We start from the raw sequence: 24,776 nt of genomic DNA, 5'->3' as shown, positions 1-24,776 counted from the left end.
TATCTCCATTCATTAAATTCATTGCATTCTTCTGCCAGCCAGCTCCACAGGTTCTGGCTTCCCTTAAAATTCCTGCTTTTTCAGAAGTGCCCTGAAGAAAATAGTTCAAAGGAACCAGCAGCACAAACCCATTCCAATCTCTGGCGTGACTCTGCCTTCCAGGCTGAATTGATCTTTGCACATTTCCACCAGCAACACAAATTCTGTGGACACCTCTGAATATGAGCTTACTCCCTTCAGACTGTGATACCTCAGGGACTCTGCCTGAAGGACTAGCTCACTAGGATCTCTGTCGCTCGGTTATTTCCACTATTTCTTGTTCCTAGTTATATGACTTAGAAGCTTTTAGAAATCAGTCCCCTGCTACCAACACGTTTGTCTCAGAAAATGTAATTATTCCCATGTCCCTTGGGAAGCTTCCTGTGCAATGAAAACACTGTATTTCAGCTATTTTCTGTATTTTGCCAACCTTTTACTGTACAGAAATCCTGCTTTTGTTTCAGTCTTGATGTTCTGAGACAGCAGCAGACCGCCTGGCTAATCATCAACTCTTTGCATCCTCCTTGAAACTTCACCTTAGTGAATGCATCCAAAAAATGCCCTTGGCAGTGATGGAATCACATTCCTTAGCAAGGTGCCTCCACATGCTCAAGGGTTTTCTGAACACATCCCCTGATAATCTTCTTTTTGAGAAGCTTTTTAATCTGTAACACTTGCCCTCCCATGAATCGGAGAGGAGATGGCATCTGAGCCCCTCCTGAGCATTAGCCTCTAAACAAGGTTACCTCTCTAGGGCACCAGTATGACCACAGTTGTGCCCAGGCCTGATGCTGCTGGTTTTTTTCCTACTATTCAGAAACCAGCCTTTCAGATTTTTCTAGCCAAACTAGTATTTGTAATATCCTTATACATTTCTCTCCAAATGGACATGCTGCACAGCTGTAGCCATTCCCAGGAGTCCCTTTCAACTGGAACAGCTGAAGAACACAGACTTCAGTGGTAATCAGCTTCCACTTATTTAAGACAGTCCTGCATTGTTCTGGCATCAGACCCGCACCCAAAGCCACAGCACAAACATCTGTGACCAGCAGCCAAAGGGTTTTGGAAAAAAATTAGCAAGCTAAGACAGAAACAGGCACAAGAGCCTTTCAAGCCTGAAAATAATTCCCATATTGTATCCTGCTGGTAACTGAAAGCATTACATCTTTTCATCCAAATTCAGCCATGACTTTGCAAGATTAGCAAACTGGCAAATGAGCTGTCACCGGGGAAAGCAAGAGCCGCCAGCGCCGCACAGCTGCCGTTTCTCTTCGCTGATAAAAATTCCTCCTCCTGTGCTGATTACTGGTCCCAGATAAATTGCACTTTGTGGAATACAATGCATGTCCCTGGATTCAGTTTCAGAGGGGCACCTTTAAGCTTATCTCAAACTATTTGTAAATGAATCAGTTCTTCTATAACATTAGCATGCACGAAGCTGTGGCCCAGGAATGGCAAGCCGGCTGACAGAGGGAAGCCTTGCAGCAACCTCCCCATAGCCTTGCTGGAAGGAAGCACTGCCTGCATCCTCAGCAGCTGCACTTTCATACCCATGTGAAATCCTCTTTTCCAGACCATCCTGCCTTTCTTGGAAACCTGTTATGTAGCTGCTACTGTGTTGCCTCCAGATGCTGACACAATGTGTTCACTGCTAATTAATTGCCTTCCAGCCCCCGTTTTTCTAATCTTTACAAGTTTTCAAGAGAATTTTCTCAGATCAGACTTGCAGACATTTCTTACTGCCGTTTCTTAGCATTACACATAACAATTGTCACATTTGATTGATCATAAAAACAGTGCAATGATGAGTTAATAGAGGGCTAATTTTCAGAGCAAATGTTCCCCATTTGTCAGTGGGGGTGTATGTTCACTGTCACTGTCTCCTCTTGAAAGACAATCCAGGATAAACTGCTGAGCCATCAGTTTAAGTGGTAAGTGTTCCCTCATGCGTTTCATGGGTCCTGATGCAGAGTAGCCAATGTTTCATTAATAGCTGCCCAAATCTGCAGAGAACCTACAAGTCACTTTCTTGTTCCACCAAGCTTTGTCCTTCAGCTCATTCAGAATCTTTATCTCACCTGCTTTAACAACAAATGAGAAAGTCTTCTCATCTCGCGTTTCTTCACTTACCTGGTTGGCTTCCTTTAAGCACCGCATCATTATCAGTTTTTTGTTGTTTTGTAAATCTGTGTCACTTCTAATAACACAAAAAGGCAACAGAACAGACTCAAACCCCTGCCTGGGGCACTGCTGGATGCACTCCTGTAACTGCAAGGCTTATTCTGACTGCATGGTCCCAGCAGTGCTCTCTCCAGTGACTTACTGAGGTACTTGAACAAGGGCTGGTAATTTTACAGCTTCGTAGCTATGGATGCCATGGATGCATTTCTGGTAATCTTGGTTTTCAGTTAAGCACTTATGATTTAGCATATTGCCCATTTTTCTTAGAAGTTTTTATGGTATCTGAATATGACTTTGCAGATCCCTGGCAGAGCAGGGGGCTTTCCTTCCTGGCTAGTAGCGACAATCTGTCTAGCTCAATCCAGCTGTTTCCCAACAGCCTCTTTGTGCCAGATAAAGGTATCTGTGCTTTTTACCCTGCAGAAACAAGTACTGCTTAGTAAGTACCATCAAAGCTGACTGCTAGAAATATTTTGTGCCTTTCCAGCCATTTTCTCACCACAGTTAGGACTCTAGCTTATATTCCCCACTCTGAGGGTTCTGTAGTTGTTTGCATTACACATCACTGATGATACAAGCACAGCATTTCTTTTATGCAATCTCACTTACTTACAATAAAATGCACATTCTGCCATCTCTGAACTCTGAAAGGTCAGTCCCCTCCCTGCTCTGGGCTTTTTTGTATGCCCTCTATGTCAAGAAATCTTCTTAGTTCCTTCAGAAGCTGCAGCACTAACACTTCTCTCATCATCATCTCCCAGAGATGATGCACTGAAGCATCTCTACAAAAAAAAAACTTCCAGCAGCAGAACCAGTTCACCCAGATAACTCAGCTTCAGACAGGCTGTCACAGCCTTTTTTCAGATGTCTTACTTTGAAAAAGAAGCATAGTTGCTTTGCCATTTCTCCTGAATAGGGAAGCTACCATGGTCACTGCTTACAATGAAGATTTCCTCAACCTGTAAATAATACAATTAATCATTCTTCTCCCAGATTAGACAAGCTGGTTTTCTCCTCGGAAACTGAGTATCAGATGGTGTCAGCTTCAAGACAACTGGGTACCACAGTATATCATATGATCAAAAACAAAAGGAGTGATTAGCATGGTAACTTCCTGAGCTGCCCTGTAGAATAGAGGAGCAAACAGTAGGAGGACAAAAGCCTCCTTGGTCACAGCAGTCGTGGGAATGCATCCTATTTCCAGAGCTGGTGACATTAACCTTCAGCTGCAGTGCTCTTTAAGGAGCACTTCAGAAGCAAACAGAACTATTGTAGGACTTGAGAATTAGGCAGTTCATTGAACTATGTACTTCATGTCAGATCCTTCACTTTCAAGAAATTATACCATTCATCCCACATAACCCTTGAATAAATTCTGTATGCACAGGATAGCAGAAACAGATTTCTCAAAAAGAGTCTTGCTAGACATACTATAATCTGAAATTAGATGCCTGGACACAAACCAAACCTTTGAGAAAGTGACTGAACGCCTGAACATTTCACACGTGAACAGGAGTTTGCTGCTAATCCCTACCCTCAGCTCTCTGTGCCAGCTATAACATAAACACATTCTGGTTAAAAACAGGAGCATATGCAGTCTTATTTTCTACAACATTCTCTGAAGATTAGCACCTTCAACCTAACTACATGAGGATGGAAAATACAGAAAAAAAACAGATTAAAGTGAACCTTTTCATTCAGAGAATTCATGTTCAGCACTGCAAGAACAACATCCTTCATTTCTTTGTAAGCAAAGCTCACTATCACAACTGTTTGACCTCAGACACCCAGGAACTAGACCCAACCCGAGTAGCTTGTGACAATCCACATCCTGAGCAGATGAGGTAAGGCTGCATGACCTGCATGGAGACAGATGTTCCTGTAAAAGAACTGGGCTGCATTAGATGATACCATTTAGTGGAAGTTTCACAGATGATTACTAGAATGAGGGAGAATTTACATTAGCATTCGAGACACAGCGAAATACGAGCATGTGTAAGTCTCTCAAGAGAATGCAGATATCCACAGTCCTGAATTATCATGCTACACTGGCTGTCCACCTAGCAAAAGCTCAGTTTCAGCAAGCATTGTATTTGACTGCTGTAAAGGGGTCTTCATCCCAGCTGGAACCCAGCAAGGTCATAATTAAGGGAGATGGAGTATTTTGAGAAACTGTACACAGATCTGACACTTCATAAGCTTTGCCTACGACACCATCCCACATCCTGGAGCTTGCCATGACACTGTCAGACAACTGGGTTTGTGCTAGGAGAGCTGGGGCAGAGAGGAACCCTAAGCTGTGTACAAGTACCATTATTTTAATCATTTCCAGACGAGCTGCAATGAAGGGGTGAAATAATATATCATGGATTTGGCCCGAAAGCCTGAGAAATTGGCAAGGAGTGGTTGCAGAATCTGATGGTAGAGAAGGACCCAGAGAAAGCATCACACTGCCAAGGTTAGAATTGCACAACTTATTGCTAACTTCATATACTCACTGATAATGAATACATTTTTCCATATATTGAGGTCCAAAATGTTTTTAAAAGACAATTAGAAAATATTAACATCATATTAGTGCATATGCATACAGAACCTCTTCTGCCAAATTAAAAGCTATTGTAGGGCAGAATAAAAATAAAAATTACAAATGTTTATATTAATAGATTAATTACATAAACTCCTATTAGTAGGCCTAATCTCACTGCAGATTTTCTAAGGCACAGGAGATTTATCTGAAAATAAAGATAGAACAAGCCTCCCTCCAACCCAGTGTTACTGGTACTTTTTAATACACAGACCCAAAAATCCACAGGGCAGCAGCAGCATAGCACAGATGCAACAAATACCAGTGAGCACTTAAGGAGATTACCAACTGTTTGTACTGAAATAAATACAATTCAGCAGTAAGGACTCTATCACAGCTTTGTCATAATTTTTTTCCACACATATATCTAGATTCTATTTTCAATTTTAAGAAGAATATGTTAAATGCTTCAACTCCTCCTGCATTAATTCTTCTGCATCTCCTGTTTCACTGGTGCAGATCACACAACATCAGAACTTACTATTATCAAATATTAAACTCCATTATTAGGTCCCATTTTTTCAGTTCGCAGATGTATATTTATTTTGTAATAAAAATAAAACCCTGAGGAATCTGTTGCATCATAAGAAATACATCACTGAAATGTATACAGTACGGAACTCATCCCTCCTATTCACCCAGCATGCAATGCAGTATTTTTATCGCAGATGTTTCGAAATGTAGTTTTATTCCAGTGATCTATCTGCATTCTTTCCATACGTTTCAAAACAACATTATGCAAACATATCACAGGACAGTACTTAAAGAATCTTTAGTATATACTCCTTTATAAAAGGCTTTGACACAATGGAAAAATCAGTCCTGAAAGGCTTACATTACCACCAGGTTTCTTGGTAAACAAAATACCATGAAGACCCGCAACCTGCACGAATGCAAGTAACCATCATAATGAATCCCTCTTCTAAATCCCTATTTTAAATAAACAGGTTTGAATTTTGCTCGGTAGACAAGTTTCTATCACGACACCGTCCATTTAATTTTGTGCTTTCCAAAAGGCAAGCATACTACAGAAATAAAATTCCCTACCCGACACGAGAGAGAAATTCAGTAAACATGTATTTGTTTCCCATTCCAGGAGAGGAATCCAAGTCCATTGAAATTCTCATTATGGCTACATCTGGCATGCCTTGCTTATAACTTCTTCTTCTTCGTCTGTTCCCCAGAGTCTAGTTTACGTTTCTTAGTGGCAGCTGGTTCATCATCTTTTTCACCATCTTTAAACAAAAGACAGAGTTAATCAAAGTTAGCAAAGCCAGTATCTTAGTCTTAAACACCATCCTCATCTCCAAACAACTGATTTGCCCATATCTGAGATGCCTGGAAAAAAGACAGTAGTATTAACTGAAAACATGCCCATTTTTGGAATGTGGACAATATGTGGTCAGAATAGGAATTACTAGTACTTGTTATTACTACCACAGATAGTTGAGGATAACTAAGAAGAGGCCCTTTTATGGTACTGAAGAAAATAATATTTTAATAGATAAGACAAAAAGCTAGAAAATTACAATTTAGAAGCTAGAAGTAATGTCAAGGTCAATTAACAATTTAGGCTCTCAGTCTCTGGGTAAAGGATGAGTAAGAAATGGGACAGGGGGAAAGCATACAGAACAAATGGAGTGAAACAGAAAAACAGTCACTGGGGAAGGAACGCCCAGAACAAAAAAAGGAGCAAGACAGCAAAAAAACCTTTCCTTTTAAAAAGCTTTGCTGACAACTTCACTGGTGAATCAAAACGTTGCTGCGTTCTAAAAGCCCAGAACTACTACTTCTAGTTTTATTCTCTTGGTTGTTACTGGTATTCTTTTTCTCCAGCACTTTTTAAAAAAACAGCTCCTCCCTCCTGTCAAGTATTTCTTTACTTCCTAGATGACCATTAAAACTTGTATCATAATTAAAAGTGAAGAAGAGAGTAAATATTTTCTTCAGTATTCTGCCACAAAGACACTGTATTGAATTCCCCTTTCGGCCCCCAGGTTTTGCAAGCATAATAAAAACAATCTGACCTTTATCTATACCTAGGGTGAAGACAGCAGCGCTGAAAGAAGCCCTCGTACCACTGTGTGTTTTAAAAGCACCACGACTGAACCTGTTAGTTTCTTATAGCTACGTAAGTATTAATGATACCCTATTTCTCCTAATGACAATGGGAGGGGAGCACAATTGCTGGAGTGTCTCAATGCTAAGAAAACCAGCAGACACACTGAAGCTGAACCATCTCTGCAGCCAACTCTGCACCTGAGCAGGGGCGGACACAAGAGGCCGGCAGAGCCCCTGGGCAGAGCGGTCTCCCCCGCGGCCGCGCTCCCTGCGCACACCGGGTTGCGGCGCCGGCCCCGGGGCCTCACCCGACGCCAGCAGCTCCAGCTCCTCGTCCGGCAGCGCCCTGGCCTGCCCGCCCTGCCGCGGCGCGTCCTCGCCGTTGTCCTCGTAGATGCTGGACCACCTGATGGCCATGTCGAGGGCAGGGGGCGGCGGCGGCTTCTTCTCGGGCGGGCTGTAGGTCTCAGGCGGGGGCACGGCGTTGTTCTTCCACGCCTTGAACTCCCGGGGGGGCTGCAGGAGAGAGCGGGACACCGTCACGCCGGGCCTCGGCGCCCGGGGCGGCGGCAGGACGTGCGGCCCGGCCCCGCCGGCCTCGGGCTGCCCCCCCGCCCCCGCAGCCTCCGCACCTCCTCGGGCGCCCGCAGGACGCGGCTCTCCCAGTCGATCTGCTTGTTGAGCGGGTTGTAGAGGAAGGCGGGCGGCTGAGACACCCTGCGGAAGAGTTCGTCGGGCGGCGGCAGCCGCGGCCGCCTGCCCGGGCTCCCCCCCGCCGCCGCGCCTCGCCCCGCCGGGCGCTGGTCGGGCTGGGGCTCCTCGGCCTCCGAGTCGGAGCTGGAGCTGCCGTAGGCTGCGAAATAGCCCAGCGGGTCCCCTCCCTCCGCCGCCATGGCGGGGCGTGCCACCGCCGCACCGCCCGCGCGGAAACCGGGCCCGCGCCGAGGGTTCCGGCCGCCGCGCGCGGGGGAGCCCCAGCCCCGCACCGGGGTGGGCCCCGCACCGGGGTGAGCCCCGCGTCAGGGTGGGCCCGCTCACCCGCGGGCCCCGCCGCAGCAGGGCTGGGCAGGACGGAGCCGGGGCGCGCAGGGCTCACCTCGGGCACTCGGGGAATTTTCCTCCCAACTCACCGCAGGGGAATAGAAACAATCAGACACGAAACCGAGCGACCTCCGTTTCTCCTTTTTCACACCTGCCGGCCTAAGGAGAGAGAAAAGACGTTTTCCTCAATCGGTGTTCGAGTGTTAGCGAGCCCAGGGCTCAGAGCGGGGACCCTCACCCCTCCAGCCGCAGCCTCAGCAGCGGGAAGGGCACCTGCACCAGCACCGAGCCCGGTGGAAAAAATACTTACCAGACTTCCTTGTCAATAAGGCCCGTGTATCCATTTTTGCATCAGCTAAAATACTTACTAGCACTGTTCAGGTTACTTACACTACCAAGGCAGCAGGATAAGGTTTTAGGAAGGGGCTTTGGTTACAACATAATACATTCCTTTATTATAATGATACTAAACCCTGCCCAGCTGATCTCTCCTAACGAACAGCAATCATAATATTGAAATAAACCCTACACACAAAGGACGATGAAAACAACCACTGAAGTGAGCCTCCACAGTCCCTGCAACATTTGCAAATCCTTTTCTGAGTCATGCACCTCAGCACTGAAAGGTCTTGTTCCTCCCTTGCTATTAATATATTAATTCAAGAACAAAGCAAATGTATGCATGGCTGGAAGCAACACTTCTAATATCTTTAAGAAGTTGAGTGATTTGAAAAAAAAAAATTGAAAAAAGGAAGAATCAAGTTATCAATACTAGTCGTGAACAACAGAAAGCCTAGTTTAGCAGCCAAGGTCTTAATTTCCCCTGCCCGTTTTCCTTTTAGGCTGCTCTGGAGTGCAGCCCTGCAGGCACAGGTGTTTCACATTCAGTCAGTCTTTCCACCAGAGACAAACCTCTCAAACAAGAGAATGAGAACAAAAGCCTCCCACACACACAAAACCAAACCCACACATCCAGATACTGCCACGAATCGCTCTTACAGCCCATACATTTTAATAATGAGAGAGACAGACAGGAAAACAGGCAATTACACAAAAGAATTTATTCCAAAAGTTGGGATAAAAATATTTTTCTTATATTTTCTTTTTTTTTTTTTAAGCACATTACAAACATTTGGTAAGAGGAGACATTCGGTTTCAGTCTCAGTGAGCAGGCTCGGCTGCAGGAGCGGTCCCTGCAGGCAGGGCAGGCAGCACACACACCTGAGCACTCCTCCCGGCTGAGCTGCAAGGCAGCTCCCCGCAAGCTGATGCTCCTTCTCAGTTAAGTTTGCTCACGCCTCCCTTTACCAGAACCCAGGAAGGGACCCAAACCTGAGCACAGCTCTTGAAGTGGTTACAGTGGGCATTTCAACAACTGCTTGGACATCCCGAGTACGCGCAACTACAGTTCAAGTTAATGGCAGAGCTGGATTAAACCTACCCTTAATTTCATGTTAGCACACTTTTGCTTGCATATTCAGGCACCTAACTTCTGGAGCACCTTCTGAACCAAGCAGCTTTGTTGAAAAGCATTTTCACTGTCCTAACATTCTGTGACCTTAGATGCATACAAGAAAAACAAGGATTTTTATAAGCACTAAACAGAAGCCCACATCTTTATCGATTATAAGCTGTTCATACACCCAGTATGGAGTGTAGTTGAAGTTTTTTTTAACCTACTTCCAGAACCAGAGTAAACATGAAAAAAAATAGAGACTGTATAGAGGTCCTGCAGATGGCCTGTCTCCACAGAAGGACAACTTAGTTTAGGAGTATTAACTGGGTTTGAATTTGCATGGGATTAAATGGCTACAGTGGTGTATGAAAGCCAAAATAATTTAAAACCTCAAATACCCTTTGACATAAGGAAAACATGCCATCCTTTTAAAGTGAAGTACTGCAGAACACAACTGTACACATTTCCAAGTAAGAGTTTGTCTTTGCCTAGTAGTTTTAAAGTGATTATAGGCCAACTTATAAAAAGTAGATTACAGCTCAAGAGTAGAGTATGAGAGGAATACATCATGTTACATTGGTCAAGAAATGAGAACCTTCCCATGTTGAAATAGTTTAAAATGCATTTGACTTGGAACAATTTGAAATGTAAACCTGTCTATCAGCTTTGAAGAGCAGAAGTGCAACATTTCCAAGAGTCCTTCAGGTATGATGGATACTTTATTGCTACAGGACTCCCTCCCTACCCCCGCTACTACCTACTGGGACAAAACATACAAGCTTTGCTCCTCAATAGCATTATACAATAACATTTTCTTACAGCCCATGTGATGCTGTTACAGCAGTTCACATTCCTTTTCCAGTATTAATGAGAATTTATATTTAAAGTGCATCTCAAACCAGGAATGTACAAAAATAATCTGCTAAGACTTGTGGAAGTATATTGGCTAACTCACATCACTAGAATAGCAAGTGCCTCTTAATTTACTGGTAGGACAGAGAATAAGTTCAGACACTTACAACGCTTCTTGTAAATAAGCACAGCTCCAGATTTGACCAGATTCAGGGTGCTGTTTGTTTTGGGGTTTTTGCAAGTAGAGCTGCATACACATACAGAGGGCATATTTTATCCTACAGGGAAACATTTAATTTAGTTAATGAGTCTAAGCTTTTAAGTAAGTGAGCTTAAACCTTTAGTTCAGAATGTTGTTTTTTAACACTTAATACTTTGCTAACCATCCACCCCAATTCACCCATCACAGAAACATTAAGAAAACTAGATTTGTTAATTTCTGCAGAAATGAAAAAAACATTTGGGTAGTTTAAACATCTGCAACAAAATAAAAAATGTTAAATATATTTAAAACACAAATATTTGCTGGTATAATACCAAGGTCTTTTGAAAAAAGCTCCCTGAAGAACATAAAATCAAGCAGCTCCAGAGTCACTCAATGACAAAGAAAATTATTCCTCTAAAAACAGTAATTAGCATAGTTTCCTCTGATTGTGCCAGTTAACAGTTTGCAAACATTATTTAACCTTTACAAGACATCACACAAAGTTGCAGTACCATTATGATAAACAGACGAAGTCACTATGTTCACTGTGGTTGAAGAGAACGTGATCTTAAAGGCAAAAAGCAGTTGTCACTTGAACTAGTACACGGTTCTTGCTGCTCTGACTGGAGCTCTGGGGGGAGTGGGGGGGCACCAGGGTCTCCAGGCCCTGGGAGAGTGCCTGAGAAACCAGCACCCTCCGCACTTCCCATCTCTGCAATGGGCAAATTCATTGAACGAAGAGAGACAGCAGACACAAATGGGGCAGTGCTATAATCTTCTTCTGGATGATGTATCTGAGTAGATTCTTTGTCTCTTGTTTTATCAAAAAAATTAGATTCATCAGAATATGATCTAGAAAGATTATTTGTTCCTTCATACAGTGAGGTCATACAGGTGCTGCAGCTTAGACCTAAGACAAAAAAGAGACTGGATTTAATTACAATATGGTGTACTCTTAAAACTGTGCTCTGATTCAGTATTAATAAGATTGTTCAAGATCAATTGTCTGTATTTTTAACAGGCTAAGCTCTTCATCTCACCTGTGGTACCCCAATATTCATAACAAATTTTAAAATACATGGAGGTTATCTAGGCTGATGCGAGTGATTTCTCTGTACCAGCTACTGTTTGACGAAGATGCACTGTAATTTAAGATCTGTCTTAGGAAGTTACTTTAGTCCTTTGACCCATCTTTTGACTTATTTTTCTGTGCTATTCAAACATTTAAAGCTTCACCTACACAGTTCTACTCCAAAGAGGACTGCCTTTGAGGGCTGTTTTACCTGAATCCAGAAAAGACTTCAGGTTTTTCATCTCTAGGGTTAAAAATGTACCTTCTTCCTTCTTTATTTCTCTTTTGATGGGTGTGGAACGGGAAGTAAGCTTTTTGGTTTACAGAGTTTCTGCGTTCCTTATCTGCCTTAAAATATGAGTGCATAAAGTAACTTCAAGCTTTATGTGTCAACAGAATCTCTTGGCCTGTATGATGCAACACATACATCATTTACAGTGCCTAATTTTAAGTTTTGGCAGTGAAGGCATACAGGAGAATTCCCCTCAGGTTGTATTTGTTGATTTCTCTTCTGCTGAGATTAAAGAGAAATGCAAGATGGAAGATAACCACCTATTTTAAGTTCTGAATTAGAACCACATAGAAAGCAAAACTGAAATGTGAAGACAGACGTCATAAAAACGCATGACAGGGTTTTTTGCAATTTGTTATTTGTGATGTGTTCAGATAGTAAAAAGGCAGCCAGGATCTTAAACACAAACTGGTGATATTTCCAAGAATATTGTCCCAAACAATACAGGAAGGAAAAAAAAAATAATCTGTACTAAGAAAGATGATTTAAAGAACAATTGGAAGTTTAATTTTGCAGACCCTCAAAATAAAACTAATGCCTTCCAAAACGTCATTATGAACTTCTCACCTTTGAGAGCTTCAAGTTTTTCATTTTTAACTTTCAACACTACATCAGTTATCTTTTGTAACAGGAAGTTTTGTGTTCTTTCTCGTCTGATAGACTCAATCAAAACATCTAGTCCCTTTGGGTTTTCTGCTAAGTAGTCCAGTAACTTCCCAGTTTTTTTCCTGCTGGAAGATCGAGAAGAAATTTCTTCTGTGTCCTCTCTTGTGAGTATTTTCTTTGAACGTAGGTAATCAAAGTGTCTCTCAGCTATGATTTTATCACACAGGTAAGGACGCATCCTTTCTAAAGCCTGAAAAACAAAGCAAACTGGAATTAGCCAATTGTTCAATTTATTTAGAAGCCTGTATTTGAAACCTATGTGCTTCTGACATGGGTTAATGAAACACTTTTTAAAGCCACCGCCATGTTATCTAGCAGAGATTTTTCTCAATATAAAAAAAAATACACATTAAAAAAAAAAGTTCTCATTTACTAATCTCTTTCATTAGTTTTCTTTGAGCAAATTCAGGAGTTTTAATGCATGTTAAGTAATTATGCAAATACTATCTGAAAATGTTAGTTGCACCAAGTTTGTGGTTACCACAGCTCAGATCATCCACCAAATAAAAATGAAAATAACTTACATCAACAAAACACATACTTTGACTACAGAAAAACTCATTCCCTACTGCCACATTTCCATGTGATTTGTATCCACGAGGCACAACTTCAAAATATTGCAATTATTAATGTTTTCTGTACATTGATTAAAAGCACTCTCAGAGCAATAGCATGAATGTACTCACTGTTTAAAAGGTCTGTTAAACAAACACCACGATTTAGAAGTTCAACAGATTACTGGCATCTAAAATATATGCACCTTCATCCACAGATGTACTCTGAACAACTTTATTAGCTTTTATCCTCATTAAGCTGCCTTCTTTTTGTTTAAGATTTGATATTAAAAACCTGAAGCAACTTGCTGCAGAGACCACTGAGAGTTAGTGCAACTGATGATCCTGGCAAAAGCAAAATTACTCTGCCCTGCACAGTGTAACTTCAGCTTACAAGTGTAAATTGGTTGCTTAAAACCTCTCTATAACCAACAAAAAGTAAGAGGTGGAACAATCTGCCCATGGCAGGGGACATACAGTCAATTAACATTGGGTATGATTAAGCAGGGATACCTGTCTCAAACACTTCAGTAGCAGTTCCACTTTGCATGTTCAGGAACTGTCGCACCTAGTAGCAAATCACATTCCCTCACATCTTCCTGGGAAAACACGCTACCTTTTTTAACCATATTAAATGATAAACTGACTACCAAATTACTTCAGAGATAATTTTTTGGGTGCAACGTCAGAACCAAAGACTGCCATGTCATTACTTTGATTTCCTCCTACCAAGACCCAGTGTCCTCTCCTACACTGACCAATTTATTTCTACAGCTCTGAAAGCAAACCCCAGTCTTCTTCCACCTTGTTCAGAGGGTACATACAAGCAAGCAGATCCCCAAATTGTATTAATCACGTCAACCTGTACATTAACAAATCTGCTTGATATCAACATCAAAACAGAATTAATGCACAACTCTCTGGTTTCAGTATCTACTACTCTATGAAGATGAGTCACAAATGACATCTCTGTGCTTGAAAAACAAGCTCTCGTTTTACATAATAATACAAAATTGGCAGTTTCTCCCACCATGTTTTTCACTGTGCAGAATTGCACAGTAAGTCAGATACCCACTAGCTGAATATTACTGATGTGAAAAAGCCAGTGAGCTCCCTCCCAAGTCTCATTTGACTAAAAAAGGAGGAAAAAAAAATAATTTCAGAGCCAGAAGGAAACCACCTTTTACATACAAGACATGTAAAGAGCTGGAAAGAAACAAATTTCTCTCCGGAAGAAAGTTTGAAAATATCCTCCTGCTTTTTGAGATCAGATTCCATAAGAGCAGCATTTAAAAATTAAAATTTTAAAATTAGTTTGTCTTATAGCCATTTACTAGCTCAGTAAACAGAAGTGGAGGAAAAGCTAGATACAAAGATACACTTCAAGATTATTTCAAACAGCAAAATACGATCTGGCATACTGGTGGTAGGGAAAACACCAATAACTCTTAAAGAAAAAACTTCCAGAACTGCTGCACTAAGTGTAGCAGAGGATAAACATGTACTTCTAGTTGCTCTTTAGGATCAAACAAATACTAAGCCATTGATAAACAGCCTGTGGTTACACAGTTGTTAAAGAAAACAAGAGATGAGCATGCATGGAAAGAAGGCTTCTGGCAGTGGACTGTCACCATTATATTGAATACAGGGTAAAGCCAAACATACAAGGGTCCAGCTCCCTGGAGATCAATGTAAATGCAAGGAGCACTCCCTCTGCATAGCAGCTGCATGTTCCTACCCCTTCCCTTGTACTAGGGGATGAGAAGATCCAGTCAAGAAACTGAACTGCTGCTTTCCCCCCTCCCCAAAGTCAGATTAACTCCCCAATCCAGCTTTTACTGTGCAGTCACATCAGCACTAGTGGTAATGTAACAACAGTAGAGTTTATATCCATTTAGGCAGCTCTGGAACACATCTCAAGTGTCCAGTTGAAACAAGCCCATGCCTGAATGCAGCAGGAAATACAGATCTCTTCAGTTCTTGTGGATATCTTACCCTTCCACCAGAAGGATCAATCAACAAACTCTGAAAAGTAAGTCAGTCAATGTTTCAACATGAAAAGAATAGAGTGAGGTGTTACTGAGTAGAAAGGTGATATTGTGTTTTACTAATGCCTTCCTGTAATGAGGCTTCCACTGTATGAAGTGTATCAGTTCTGAATTCCTCACTGCGCTGTCCTCACAGGTTAACAGCTTATGAGGGACAGAAAGTAAAGACATTAGAATAGAAGCCTTAAATATGCTTTGCTCTGTATCAATGACTTCTTATGCACTTCTATGAGATGCATTCATAAATTCAGTCACTAACACAGATTAAAATACGGATAAGGTTTTATATATACACTAATTTAAGCAGTTCTTACGTTTTTTTTGGTGTAACTATCAGATGCTAACTATTGCAGTATTACCCTGTGGCTCCACAGAAGTAATAGCTAGAAAAACATGCCTAAAAACTGTGACCAAGCATTTAAAGAAAATGATGCATGCATAAAGCCAGAAAGAAACCAAAACCCAAGTCCCCATACTCTTTATTACACTTTAAAAGAACATAAAACATCAAGTAAGCCAAACATAAGACAACGTTAATTACAAGCAGAAGCACAGATTGTCAATAATTAACTGATAAATTGCGACACTTTTTTCTTTTCAACCAAATCAACCCAACACTTGTTGAGGTCAGCATACTGCTTGCTTCTCGGTCTAGCGACGAGATCAGTAAATCCAGACTGATCTCCCCTCAGGTTCCAGACACCAGCGAACAAGTACGGGGACAAAACCCAGAAACATACAGAACAAAAAGCCTCAAAAAGTTATCAACATTCAAACCAAAGGTTCATGCTCTGTAAGGGAAAATCTTACAAGCGCCAGGAGAAGCATGCATACATTGGAGGCCCATCTTCGGATACACAGCAGGCAGCGCTCCTGCTGCCGCCGGCGCGTCCCGTGGCACCCCGGGCACCCCGGGCACCCCGGGCACGCCCGCGCTCCTCCGGCCTCCACACGCGACCCGGAGCAGAGCGCCCAGAGGAACACAGAAGCCAGCAGAGCGTCCAGGTGAACACCAGGCCCCAGGGCTACGTTCTCGCAGGTCCCTACCCGCGGCGGCTCAGGCTGCCGCTCCCGGAGAACCGCGGGCGGACGCCCCGGGACAGCCCGGCCCGGCCGGTCGCTCCCGCCGCGCCTCACCCGCCCGCCCCGTGGCGGCCGGCGGGGAATTCCGGGCGGCGCGGAGGGCGCGGCGGCTCCCCCGCCTCCCCGCCTGCTTCCCCCGCCTCGGGCGCCCGCTCTGACACCCCTTCCGCTCGCACCCCCGGCTGCGGCCTCTGCCCAGCCCAGCACTTACGTCCTTCTTCACTTCGGCCATCTCGTCCTCTGTTAACGGGCGCCCCGCAGCCCCCGATCCCGGGCCCAAGACTTCCATGGCGGAAACCCCCCCCCCGCCGCCGCCGCCGGGGAAAGCCGCGCAGGGCAGCGCTTCCGGGCCCGCCCCGCGCCCGCCTCCCGGCGAGAGCCCGCGGAGGAGGCGGCACCGGCGGGGCGGGGGCACCGGCGGGGCGGGGGCACCGGCGGGGCGGGGGCACCGGCGGGGCGGGGGCACCGGCGGGGCGGGGGCAGCGCCTGCCGCGGCCCGGGAAGGGCGTCGGGCCGTCCTTGCTGCATCCCTGCCGGGAGCGCGGGGCTCTCCCCTCCCCTGCCGAGGCCCTGGTGGTTCAGCCGTGCCCGGAGCTGCCGCCGGGCCGCGGCTGCCTGCAGGACGCTGTGACTCCCCCTCCGCTGCAGCAGGTGTCCGGGGGGGAGGAGCGGGCGCGGGGCTGCAGCCCCGGGGGCCGCCAGCCTCGGCCGGGCTGTCTGGGGGCGGGCAGTGACCGGCGGCGGGACGCGGGACGTGCCCGCGGCTGCTGCGGGGCTCGGCCGGGCTGCAGGCGCGGGCAGCCGCGGGCAGGGCCCGTCCCACCCCCCGGAGGCGGCGGGGGCTGCTCCCGGGCCTGCCCTGCGCCGGGCAGACTCTGAAAGGCGAGGGACGTCGGGCAAAGCGGAATGAATCGGCATTGTTTCGGCTGTCCGAAGTAAAACTGGGACAGTTGCTGCAGTCTGGACAACTTCATTGTTAAACATGAAATTGAACAGAAGCAGCCAGTACTGGGTTTTGCTGTCAGGAAGGCAAAACTGCCAGTTTTACCGTATTTTGCAAAGTATTTTGATATGCCTTAATGGAGTCGTACTGCAAGTATTAACTGCAATGATATCTATTTTACAGTGCTTGCACTCCCAGCTTTTCAATAAACACATTGGATAGCAAAAGTCCTGCCCACAACAGTTAAAAAATAAAGGACTAGTCACCACTCTTACCTGGTGACAGGGCTGATTTCTGTAGAGCTGGTTATTAAAATCACAGCCGTCCTCAGACTGGTTTCCAGGAAACACCCAGTCAGCTCTGCTCTCTGCTGCTGCTGCTGTGAAGGTCAGTTCTGTCCTGTGAAAACTCAGAGTCACCCTCACCATCCAGCCCTGCAGACCTGATCACTGGTAAATGGGCAGCACACCTCTGCTAACAACCCTGATCATTTTGTGGTGTTATTCCCAGCCCAAGGAGCCTTTGTTTGCTGTAGTGCATTTGAGTTTCTCAAAGCTGTCTCTCTATGTCTGGATTAAACATCCGAAATACAAAGTAAACAAGTATTTCTGTCCTGATTTTGCACTTGGAGGGCTGCAGGGCTGGCCATTTTAAATTTTTTTTCAAGTTCAAGTGCCCACATTGATCCTCCCTAACCTGTGCTAGGCACCCAAGTACATGGAAAGGTTTCAGATTCTCTGATGCTTCCAGCAAACTGATTGTGGGACTCCTGAGACAGAGCCAGGCATCTTCCCAGCCTGACCCCCATCCTCCTTCATGAAACCAAATGGTGTCCAGCACCTCCTCTTCAAGGTGCATTATATTGTAGGCTTTGCTGATGACAAAAATAGCTATGGTGCATGCTGGATTTAGAGTATTTGTTAATAGCCTTGCTCAGTGAGAAGCACAGTTTAAAGCCATGCAATGTCTGGAGGGTGAGGCTTCTGGATGCCTGAGCTGTGTGTGATACAAACTGAAATGAATTAACTTCAACAATCAGGAAGAAAGCATGTGGTTAGAGAATAAAAGAAGAGAAGACATTTTGGCACACTTAAAGCTGATAAACCTTAACAGGATTTAATGGTCCAGGTAGCTGGAAGAAGACTACTCTCAGCATGAAACTGAGGAGGTTAATATCAGTTCAATATTAAGTGAGCCTCAATGAAGAGTGAGTTAGAGACCATTTCAAGGGAGCTGGGAAGCTGCATAAGTTTGAGTATGCACAAGTAATGTCCACCTAGAATAAATTTCTGCAGTAAATTTTCATGTAAATTTTGGAAAATGCTTACAACAGAGCTGTTAAAATATTTTATAACAAAAATCATTGTAATGCTGTCACAGTTTGTGAGGTCAGTCAGCTTTTCAGAGCTGTGTCTGGCTCCAGGTTTTCTTCCCCCTCTGCTGTCATTGATAACCCCATTCCAGGACACCTGTCCTTACTGCAGAGCAGGGGCCTCTCTACCTGGAACTTCATGGGCTCCCATCCCCTTCTGCCTCCTGGCCCTTACTCAAGGCTCTTGCTCCTGCCTCAGGACAACCTCATTTTGGAGCTGGCAGGACCTCCCCAGCCCCTGTGAGAGCATCAAGGTTTTACACCCTGAATTCCCAAGGGAGAAGGGGGAATGCTGCCAGGCAGAGAGAAGGGAAAAAGAGTTTGGTTCAGTGACAGCTTGAGACTGAGGACAAACGTAACAGACAGCTGCAGTTACCAATGGCAAGTTTTCAGCTGCAAACCCACAGCAATCAACATACAGCTGGTGAATTTTTTGGGGCAAGGTTGTCGAGAGCATCAGAATTGTCTGTACTTCATGATGCAGAAGACTGACCAATTTATTTTTTTTCAGTAGGATGTACTTAGAGTGGGGAGCAAATTTCTACACCCAAGCACAGAAGTCTCTACTTGCTGAACTAATTCTACAGCTAAATTTTGCAAAGGACACTCCTTTTTAAATTACTACGGTGCTTTGCTTTTGAAAGGTTTGATATTCTACAAGGACATTTTAATGTGACAAGTAGGAGTGGCTTGCATAGCTTTTGTTATTTTTAATTATTGCCATTTAGAAACAAATCCAAGGATCCATATCCTGTGGATATGGGTATACAAAAAGTGGGATTCATGTAAATATTCTTTTTTAATTGCACCAAGCTAAATGTATCCACATTAGATGTTGCACTGATTATAATAAAAATCATACTTTTAATCAGTGTACTTAAATTAGTACAAAGGCTGTATTTAGATTAGCCCTAATTGAATCTTCTCTTGTCCTTGCTTCCCCAGCAAGAAGAGTAGGAGATTATGTTTTGTTTAAAGTCCTATTACTAGAAAAGCAGTATAATTTGGAATTGATGTAATTCTTTTGCTACAGTACCATTAATTTGTTTGGTTTATCAAAAAGTTGTAGCAGCAGTATTGAGGCCTTGGACAACTGAGTCTTGGATTGCCACGAGGTGGCACTGAAGGCCCATGAGCACCTACACATCCATGAAGCCTGTATTAACTACATTGTCTCCCGAGATCGTCAATCTAATATAACCTAATGAATGATATTAGAGCACAAGCAAAGATTAATCCCACATGCACTCTTTCTAGCACACAACTAATATTTAGATATAAAATGTGCGACTATCTGTCATGTTACCACAAAGCAATGTCTGAAATGTATCATCTCTCATGATATCCTGGGGGAGAAAAGACAAAAGCGACATGAATAATTTAACCATACTGGTCACACCACTAAGCCTTTGTAGTTTCACCTTTTGTAATTTACAGTAAATACAGGAATTATGCAGAGGATACTACACTACAGCAACATCTGTTTAGTTATCTTGGACAATAATAAAATTGTCACAACCACTGTATTTAGAACACATACGCAATATCCCTTCTTTATACATTATTCCTAAATATAGAATCTAAAATCATTATTTGTTTTTAAAGAGTCAAGATTTCTTCTAACAGGCTGAAAGGTTTTGGCTCTAGTGTCTAATTGGCTTTATTTCTAATCATGTAACCAACTTCCAAATAAAAAGATGGCATGAAACAGTATTAAATTAAATGCATTTGCTTTCACAGTTTCAAAACAAGAGGCAAGAACCACGCAGCTCACAGTACAACTGACACTTTATTCCTTCGTGATGGGGATTTACAGTATTGAAACTGCAAGAGTCAAAAAAAATAAATCAAAGTGCAAACCTCTATTAGAACTGATTATGGAATGTGTTGATGGTTTTGGCACAAAAAGTGGGGAACTGTATACTGCAACAAGATTTTAAGATTTTAAGTGTTCAGTAGTCATATTTGTGTACTGCAGAACAATACTATGTAGAACAGTGACTAACACGATTCACATGCAACTCTATACAAGTTACATCATACGACCAGCTAAAACTTTTCTGAAAATACCTGTAAGGTCCAATGATACTTTGTTCACCATCACTTAACAAATACCATACTTTAAGCAGTCTTATCTTTTCAGCTTCCTTATTGATAAAAGCAAAAATAGATAATCTTAAATAGTAAATTATTTTCCCCAAATGGTTTCATGTGATGTTTTCTATCAAAGTAATTAATTGATATAATGTATAAGAAGCTGAATGAAATCAAAAGCTTATTTCCATTTTTCATCCCCGATTTGCTGTGAACAAACAACATTCTGTGCACTGACTTTAAGTTTTTAAAACTGGACATAGTGTTGCCTATGAGCTCCGTACCTATCACATGGAAATCACAAAAAAAATCAGAGCATAGCTTCATACAGTGGTATCTATTTAAGACTGAAAAGGAATATATTATAGCATGGAAAATACAAAAATGCAGAAATGGAAGAATTCAAGTTTATCTTATAAGGTACAGTATGCATTCACATTTTCATAGTAGAGAGAGACACTGTTTTCACATTCTGGTGAAGAGACCCACATATCACAGCTCTCTGAAGTTTTAGCAAAGATAACATCCATGAAAAATCTACAATGCACATTGTAGCTTTTTCATTTGGACTGAGCTAAACTGCTTCCTCAAAGGCAAAGAAAACAACCTTTGAGTAATTCAAGCCCCATTGTTGAGCTTTTAACCATGAGAACTTCTGCACTGGCCTGCCATGTCACATAGCCTGACAGCTGTTATCAAGTGTTTCATGAGGGCAGCTATTAGTCTTCAGTGTCTCATCTCCTTTTTTGGTTTGGGATTTTATTTTATTATTTATATTAATCAAGGATGATGATTCAAATCAGGCATCTGAGAAATGTTCTGGTGACAAGATGTACCGGATGCCCACTGATGCATACGTATCCCAGCAGAAGTGTCCTCACAACTGAATTCTTCATTTGGGCAACAAAAAAATAGCAAACAGCAAGACCAAAAAGCATTTGACATTATTTTAGTTCTTAGTACCATACTGCAAATGCACAAACTGAAGTGCTCTTAACGTTTTTGCTTTATAACACCAGAATAAAGAATAATGCTAACAGCAGAGAGGTGAAGGCAATCTCACTAACCAGTTTAGGTGACTTTTGGTATCAGGCTAAGATGTAATTTAGAGAGTCTATGCTAGGAAGCTATGACACCTACTGAAACCAACAGAGAAAAAGCACCTAAGTTCTGTGCCTGAAGCTAGACTTGCAATCACCACCTGAGGGAATTCAGGTCCCCCAGCCACTCCCTTGCTCCTCCTGTATACCAAAATGCAGCCTCGAAGGCAGGAAATCTAAATGGCAGTAAGTGAAAGACCAACCTCTCTGTCAACAGAGATGTTTCTTGGCTCTACGCTCCCAGCTCCTTCTCTCCTTCCCTTGAAGAGCCAGAGGAATTAATTGTCATCTATTCTATAGCTTTCAGGGACACAAGATACCAGCAATGACCACCACAAGTGTTTCTCTTTTCTGGGGTAACCTTAAAGAAGAGGAACCACCCTTGTCACTCTCTGAAACTATGGCTCCTGTTGACAGTTATCCTGCTCAAAAGAAGTCACTCAGAGCCAAATTGGACCCCTCAGTTTCTCCTTCCTCCTGCCACCTACTTAAGGGGACAGTTAGTTTAGGATAGTCCACCATGGGTTGGGATACTTTGGAATGAACAGCAAAGAGGCAGGAGTTACAGAAGACTCAGGTAGGAGAAAAGAGGCAATAGAAGGCAAAATTGCTTGGTGTTGAGAGAGAAATTTAATAGAAATCCCACAGCCTAACACTGTCCCAGTGTATTTGGATGCTCTGGCTCCCCAGGGTGAAGAGGGAAGAGGGACTGAACAACACGGATGGGGGCCAGTCCCCAGGAGGTGCATGGACAGTTGTGGGGATTCTGTTCCAGCTTTGTATGACAGCTCCCACAGCTGCACAGGTTTTTAACAGAGTATGGCTTCCTTCTAGAGGGTCACAGTTAAATACTGCAGGGTCACTTTTTGGCACATCATCTTTGTTTCATGTAAAGTAATTTTAAAATGCAAGATGCTTTATCAGATATTTTAAAAGCACCCAGGGAAGGCAGAAACAGAGATTCCACACTGCAATGTGTACATCCTTAAAGCCTTATCACCTGGGTCAGGCTTAAATGATGGTGCATAGGAATGAATGAAGAAAACAAAGGGGAAACACCAGGAGAACCCTTTGGGACAGCACACACCCATAAAAGCAGCACCTGCTGCTTGGCTGGCTAAAGGTTTCCTTTGGGATGTGCTCTTTTCACATACATTATATTCACTTGTCATTGCTTTCTGCCTCATGATACTTCGTGTCATCACAACACGATTTGCCCACAAAGCAACAGATGTATTCTGGTAGCTGCCAGGAGGTTTCCTCCTCATTAACCACTGAGATGAAGAGAGATACACATTGAGGAGTACCTATGGATATTAGCACTTGTGGTTCTTCCTTTATAACTACACAAAAAAAGAGATCCAAGTGTGTTCTCAGTTAATACAATTTGCTTTCCTGCAGACCACATTGCCTCAGCCCCCCCATCTGCTCGCTTCCTACTGTACCTTAGCAACATGCCTCAAATGATTCAGGAACGGTGGAGGAGATGTCTAGGAAGTTGATAACATGTTCAGACTATTTGTCAGTCTCCAGCAACTTCCCACTACTGCCTCTTGTTTGGGAATTTCTCCATCCTTAGTTTACAAATGATTTAACAAGAAGCATGGGAATACAATGGGGTATGCTTCACTTCACTGTGGTGAAAAAAACTATGACTCAGTGGGTAAACATGCTGTGGAATTTGCTACAAAAATTATATTTGTTTTAACTGAATACCACAGTAAATATTCATGCAATTAAAAAACCATAAGATGGTTATTGTTCCAAGGAAAACTGCCCCAAGGGCAGACAAAGCACAAATGCCAGTCTTTCAGGAAAAAATAGCTTCCCTTATTCATAAGCATAATCCAGGAATAGCTGTCCTTCAACTCCTTCTATCACCCTTTTCAATTTTACTAGCAAGTGGCCTCCAAAAGAGAAGACAAATATATTGAAAAAGTATACAAAGAATTAAAACATACACACACACCCAGCATTTTAGATTACTTTTGTAGGTTTATCTTTTCCAAAAGCATCTCAGTGTTTTAATTTTTGTGGTCCAGGTGCTCCCTGGGTTCTGGCCTTTTTAAAAACTCCTCTTTCATTCTCACCATCTGAAAGTCATGGCACTAAGTAGCAAACTAGGACCTGAACTTGCAGGATGTATCTTGTGTGGGTGAACTGCTCTCCCTTTTTCTGTCATTTGAGTTTCCCGGGCTCCCACCAGAGGAAGTTTTTTCTGAACTTGCTACCTGGTGTCTTGAAATTGATTCCAGCCACAACTCTGCCCAGAAGCAGCAACGTGATATGACTGAGACAGTGAGCACAACCCATCACTCACTGCTCCAGCCAGCATACAGAAAGCTTCCCTACTGCTCAAGATACCAAGCTCATGAACCCACTGAGTTTTCTTTAGTCCCCTCTGGTATCTTGCATCACTGAAAGTACAGAGGACCAAGGAAGGAAAAAAAATATGCAGAGCCAGGAAGCAAGAGAAATAAAGCCGGAAAAGGGAACAGTGTAAAGACAACAGAGGCGCTTGAAATGTTGAGAATTAGTTGGTTTTCATAAAATTTTCACATGGATATGTTAAATCACTAAAGCTAGGGATTAGCCATTATTAATTGTCTTCTGCTAGCCCATGGGACTAACATATTTCAGAGTTATGTGCCCCCCAACAGACCGTACATCCACCTTAAATGCCATCTGCAAGGACATAATGAAAATACAGAAAGCAAGAAATTTGTAAACAAGGGTTAGTAGCACAGTGGTACAGTAGATTGTCAATAAAAACAACAAAAGTGTGGATACAGATTCGTCTACCTTGTGTGTAACATTATTGCCAGTTACAAGGGAGGGACTCTGTAAACTCATAATACTGAAGTTTTGTTAATAAGCACAGAGCAACAGGTGAGTGCCCCATCTACTTTCTCCAGTTCTGTATTGGCTATTGGGATCAGCATGTGGTCCTTCAGTTTTTCAAAAACCTGTTTAGGAGATAAAATGGAACAGAAAACATCACATTTAATGCCTACTTCCCTTTTCTCTAAGTATTTACAGAATGAACAGGCAGGGCCTTACCAGCAGGTGCTAAGCCATCTTGTGATTTGTAATCAAAACTAACATTGGCAACATGTATGTGGCCTTCTGC

At 43.1% G+C, this 24,776-nt stretch overlaps 3 protein-coding genes across 4 annotated transcripts in view; all 3 read right to left on the bottom strand.

Moving 5' to 3' along the window:
- Positions 1-4,991: 4,991 nt before the first annotated feature.
- C7H1orf52 (chromosome 7 C1orf52 homolog) lies at positions 4,992-7,775 on the bottom strand. The gene is made up of 3 exons (XM_051625627.1): positions 7,501-7,775; positions 7,177-7,384; positions 4,992-6,042 (listed from the first exon to the last, which is right to left on the bottom strand). Exons 1-3 carry the CDS (start codon positions 7,759-7,761, stop codon positions 5,960-5,962), a joined length of 552 nt encoding a protein of 183 aa, XP_051481587.1. The 5' UTR covers positions 7,762-7,775; the 3' UTR covers positions 4,992-5,959.
- A 1,990-nt stretch (positions 7,776-9,765) lies between these two features.
- Positions 9,766-16,461, bottom strand: BCL10 (BCL10 immune signaling adaptor). Its single transcript, XM_051625434.1, has 3 exons — positions 16,349-16,461; positions 12,354-12,642; positions 9,766-11,332 (listed from the first exon to the last, which is right to left on the bottom strand). The coding sequence occupies exons 1-3, from the start codon at positions 16,424-16,426 to the stop codon at positions 10,965-10,967; spliced, it is 735 nt and encodes a 244-aa protein (XP_051481394.1). The 5' UTR covers positions 16,427-16,461; the 3' UTR covers positions 9,766-10,964.
- A 3,761-nt stretch (positions 16,462-20,222) lies between these two features.
- DDAH1 (dimethylarginine dimethylaminohydrolase 1) overlaps positions 20,223-24,776 on the bottom strand; it is a 59,339-nt gene continuing 54,785 nt past the window's right edge. For both annotated transcript variants that reach the window (XM_051625401.1, XM_051625402.1), the window contains exon 6: positions 20,223-24,612. In XM_051625401.1, the coding sequence (XP_051481361.1) occupies positions 24,496-24,612 (117 nt within the window). In that variant the 3' untranslated portion in view covers positions 20,223-24,495. The remainder of the gene's footprint in view (positions 24,613-24,776) is intronic.

Source organism: Apus apus, chromosome 7, assembly GCF_020740795.1.
Source record: "Apus apus isolate bApuApu2 chromosome 7, bApuApu2.pri.cur, whole genome shotgun sequence".
NCBI classification, from domain to species: Eukaryota; Metazoa; Chordata; class Aves; order Apodiformes; family Apodidae; genus Apus; species Apus apus.
Note: the sequence above shows the minus strand (reverse complement) of the source record. Positions and strands in the feature narration are given on the sequence as shown.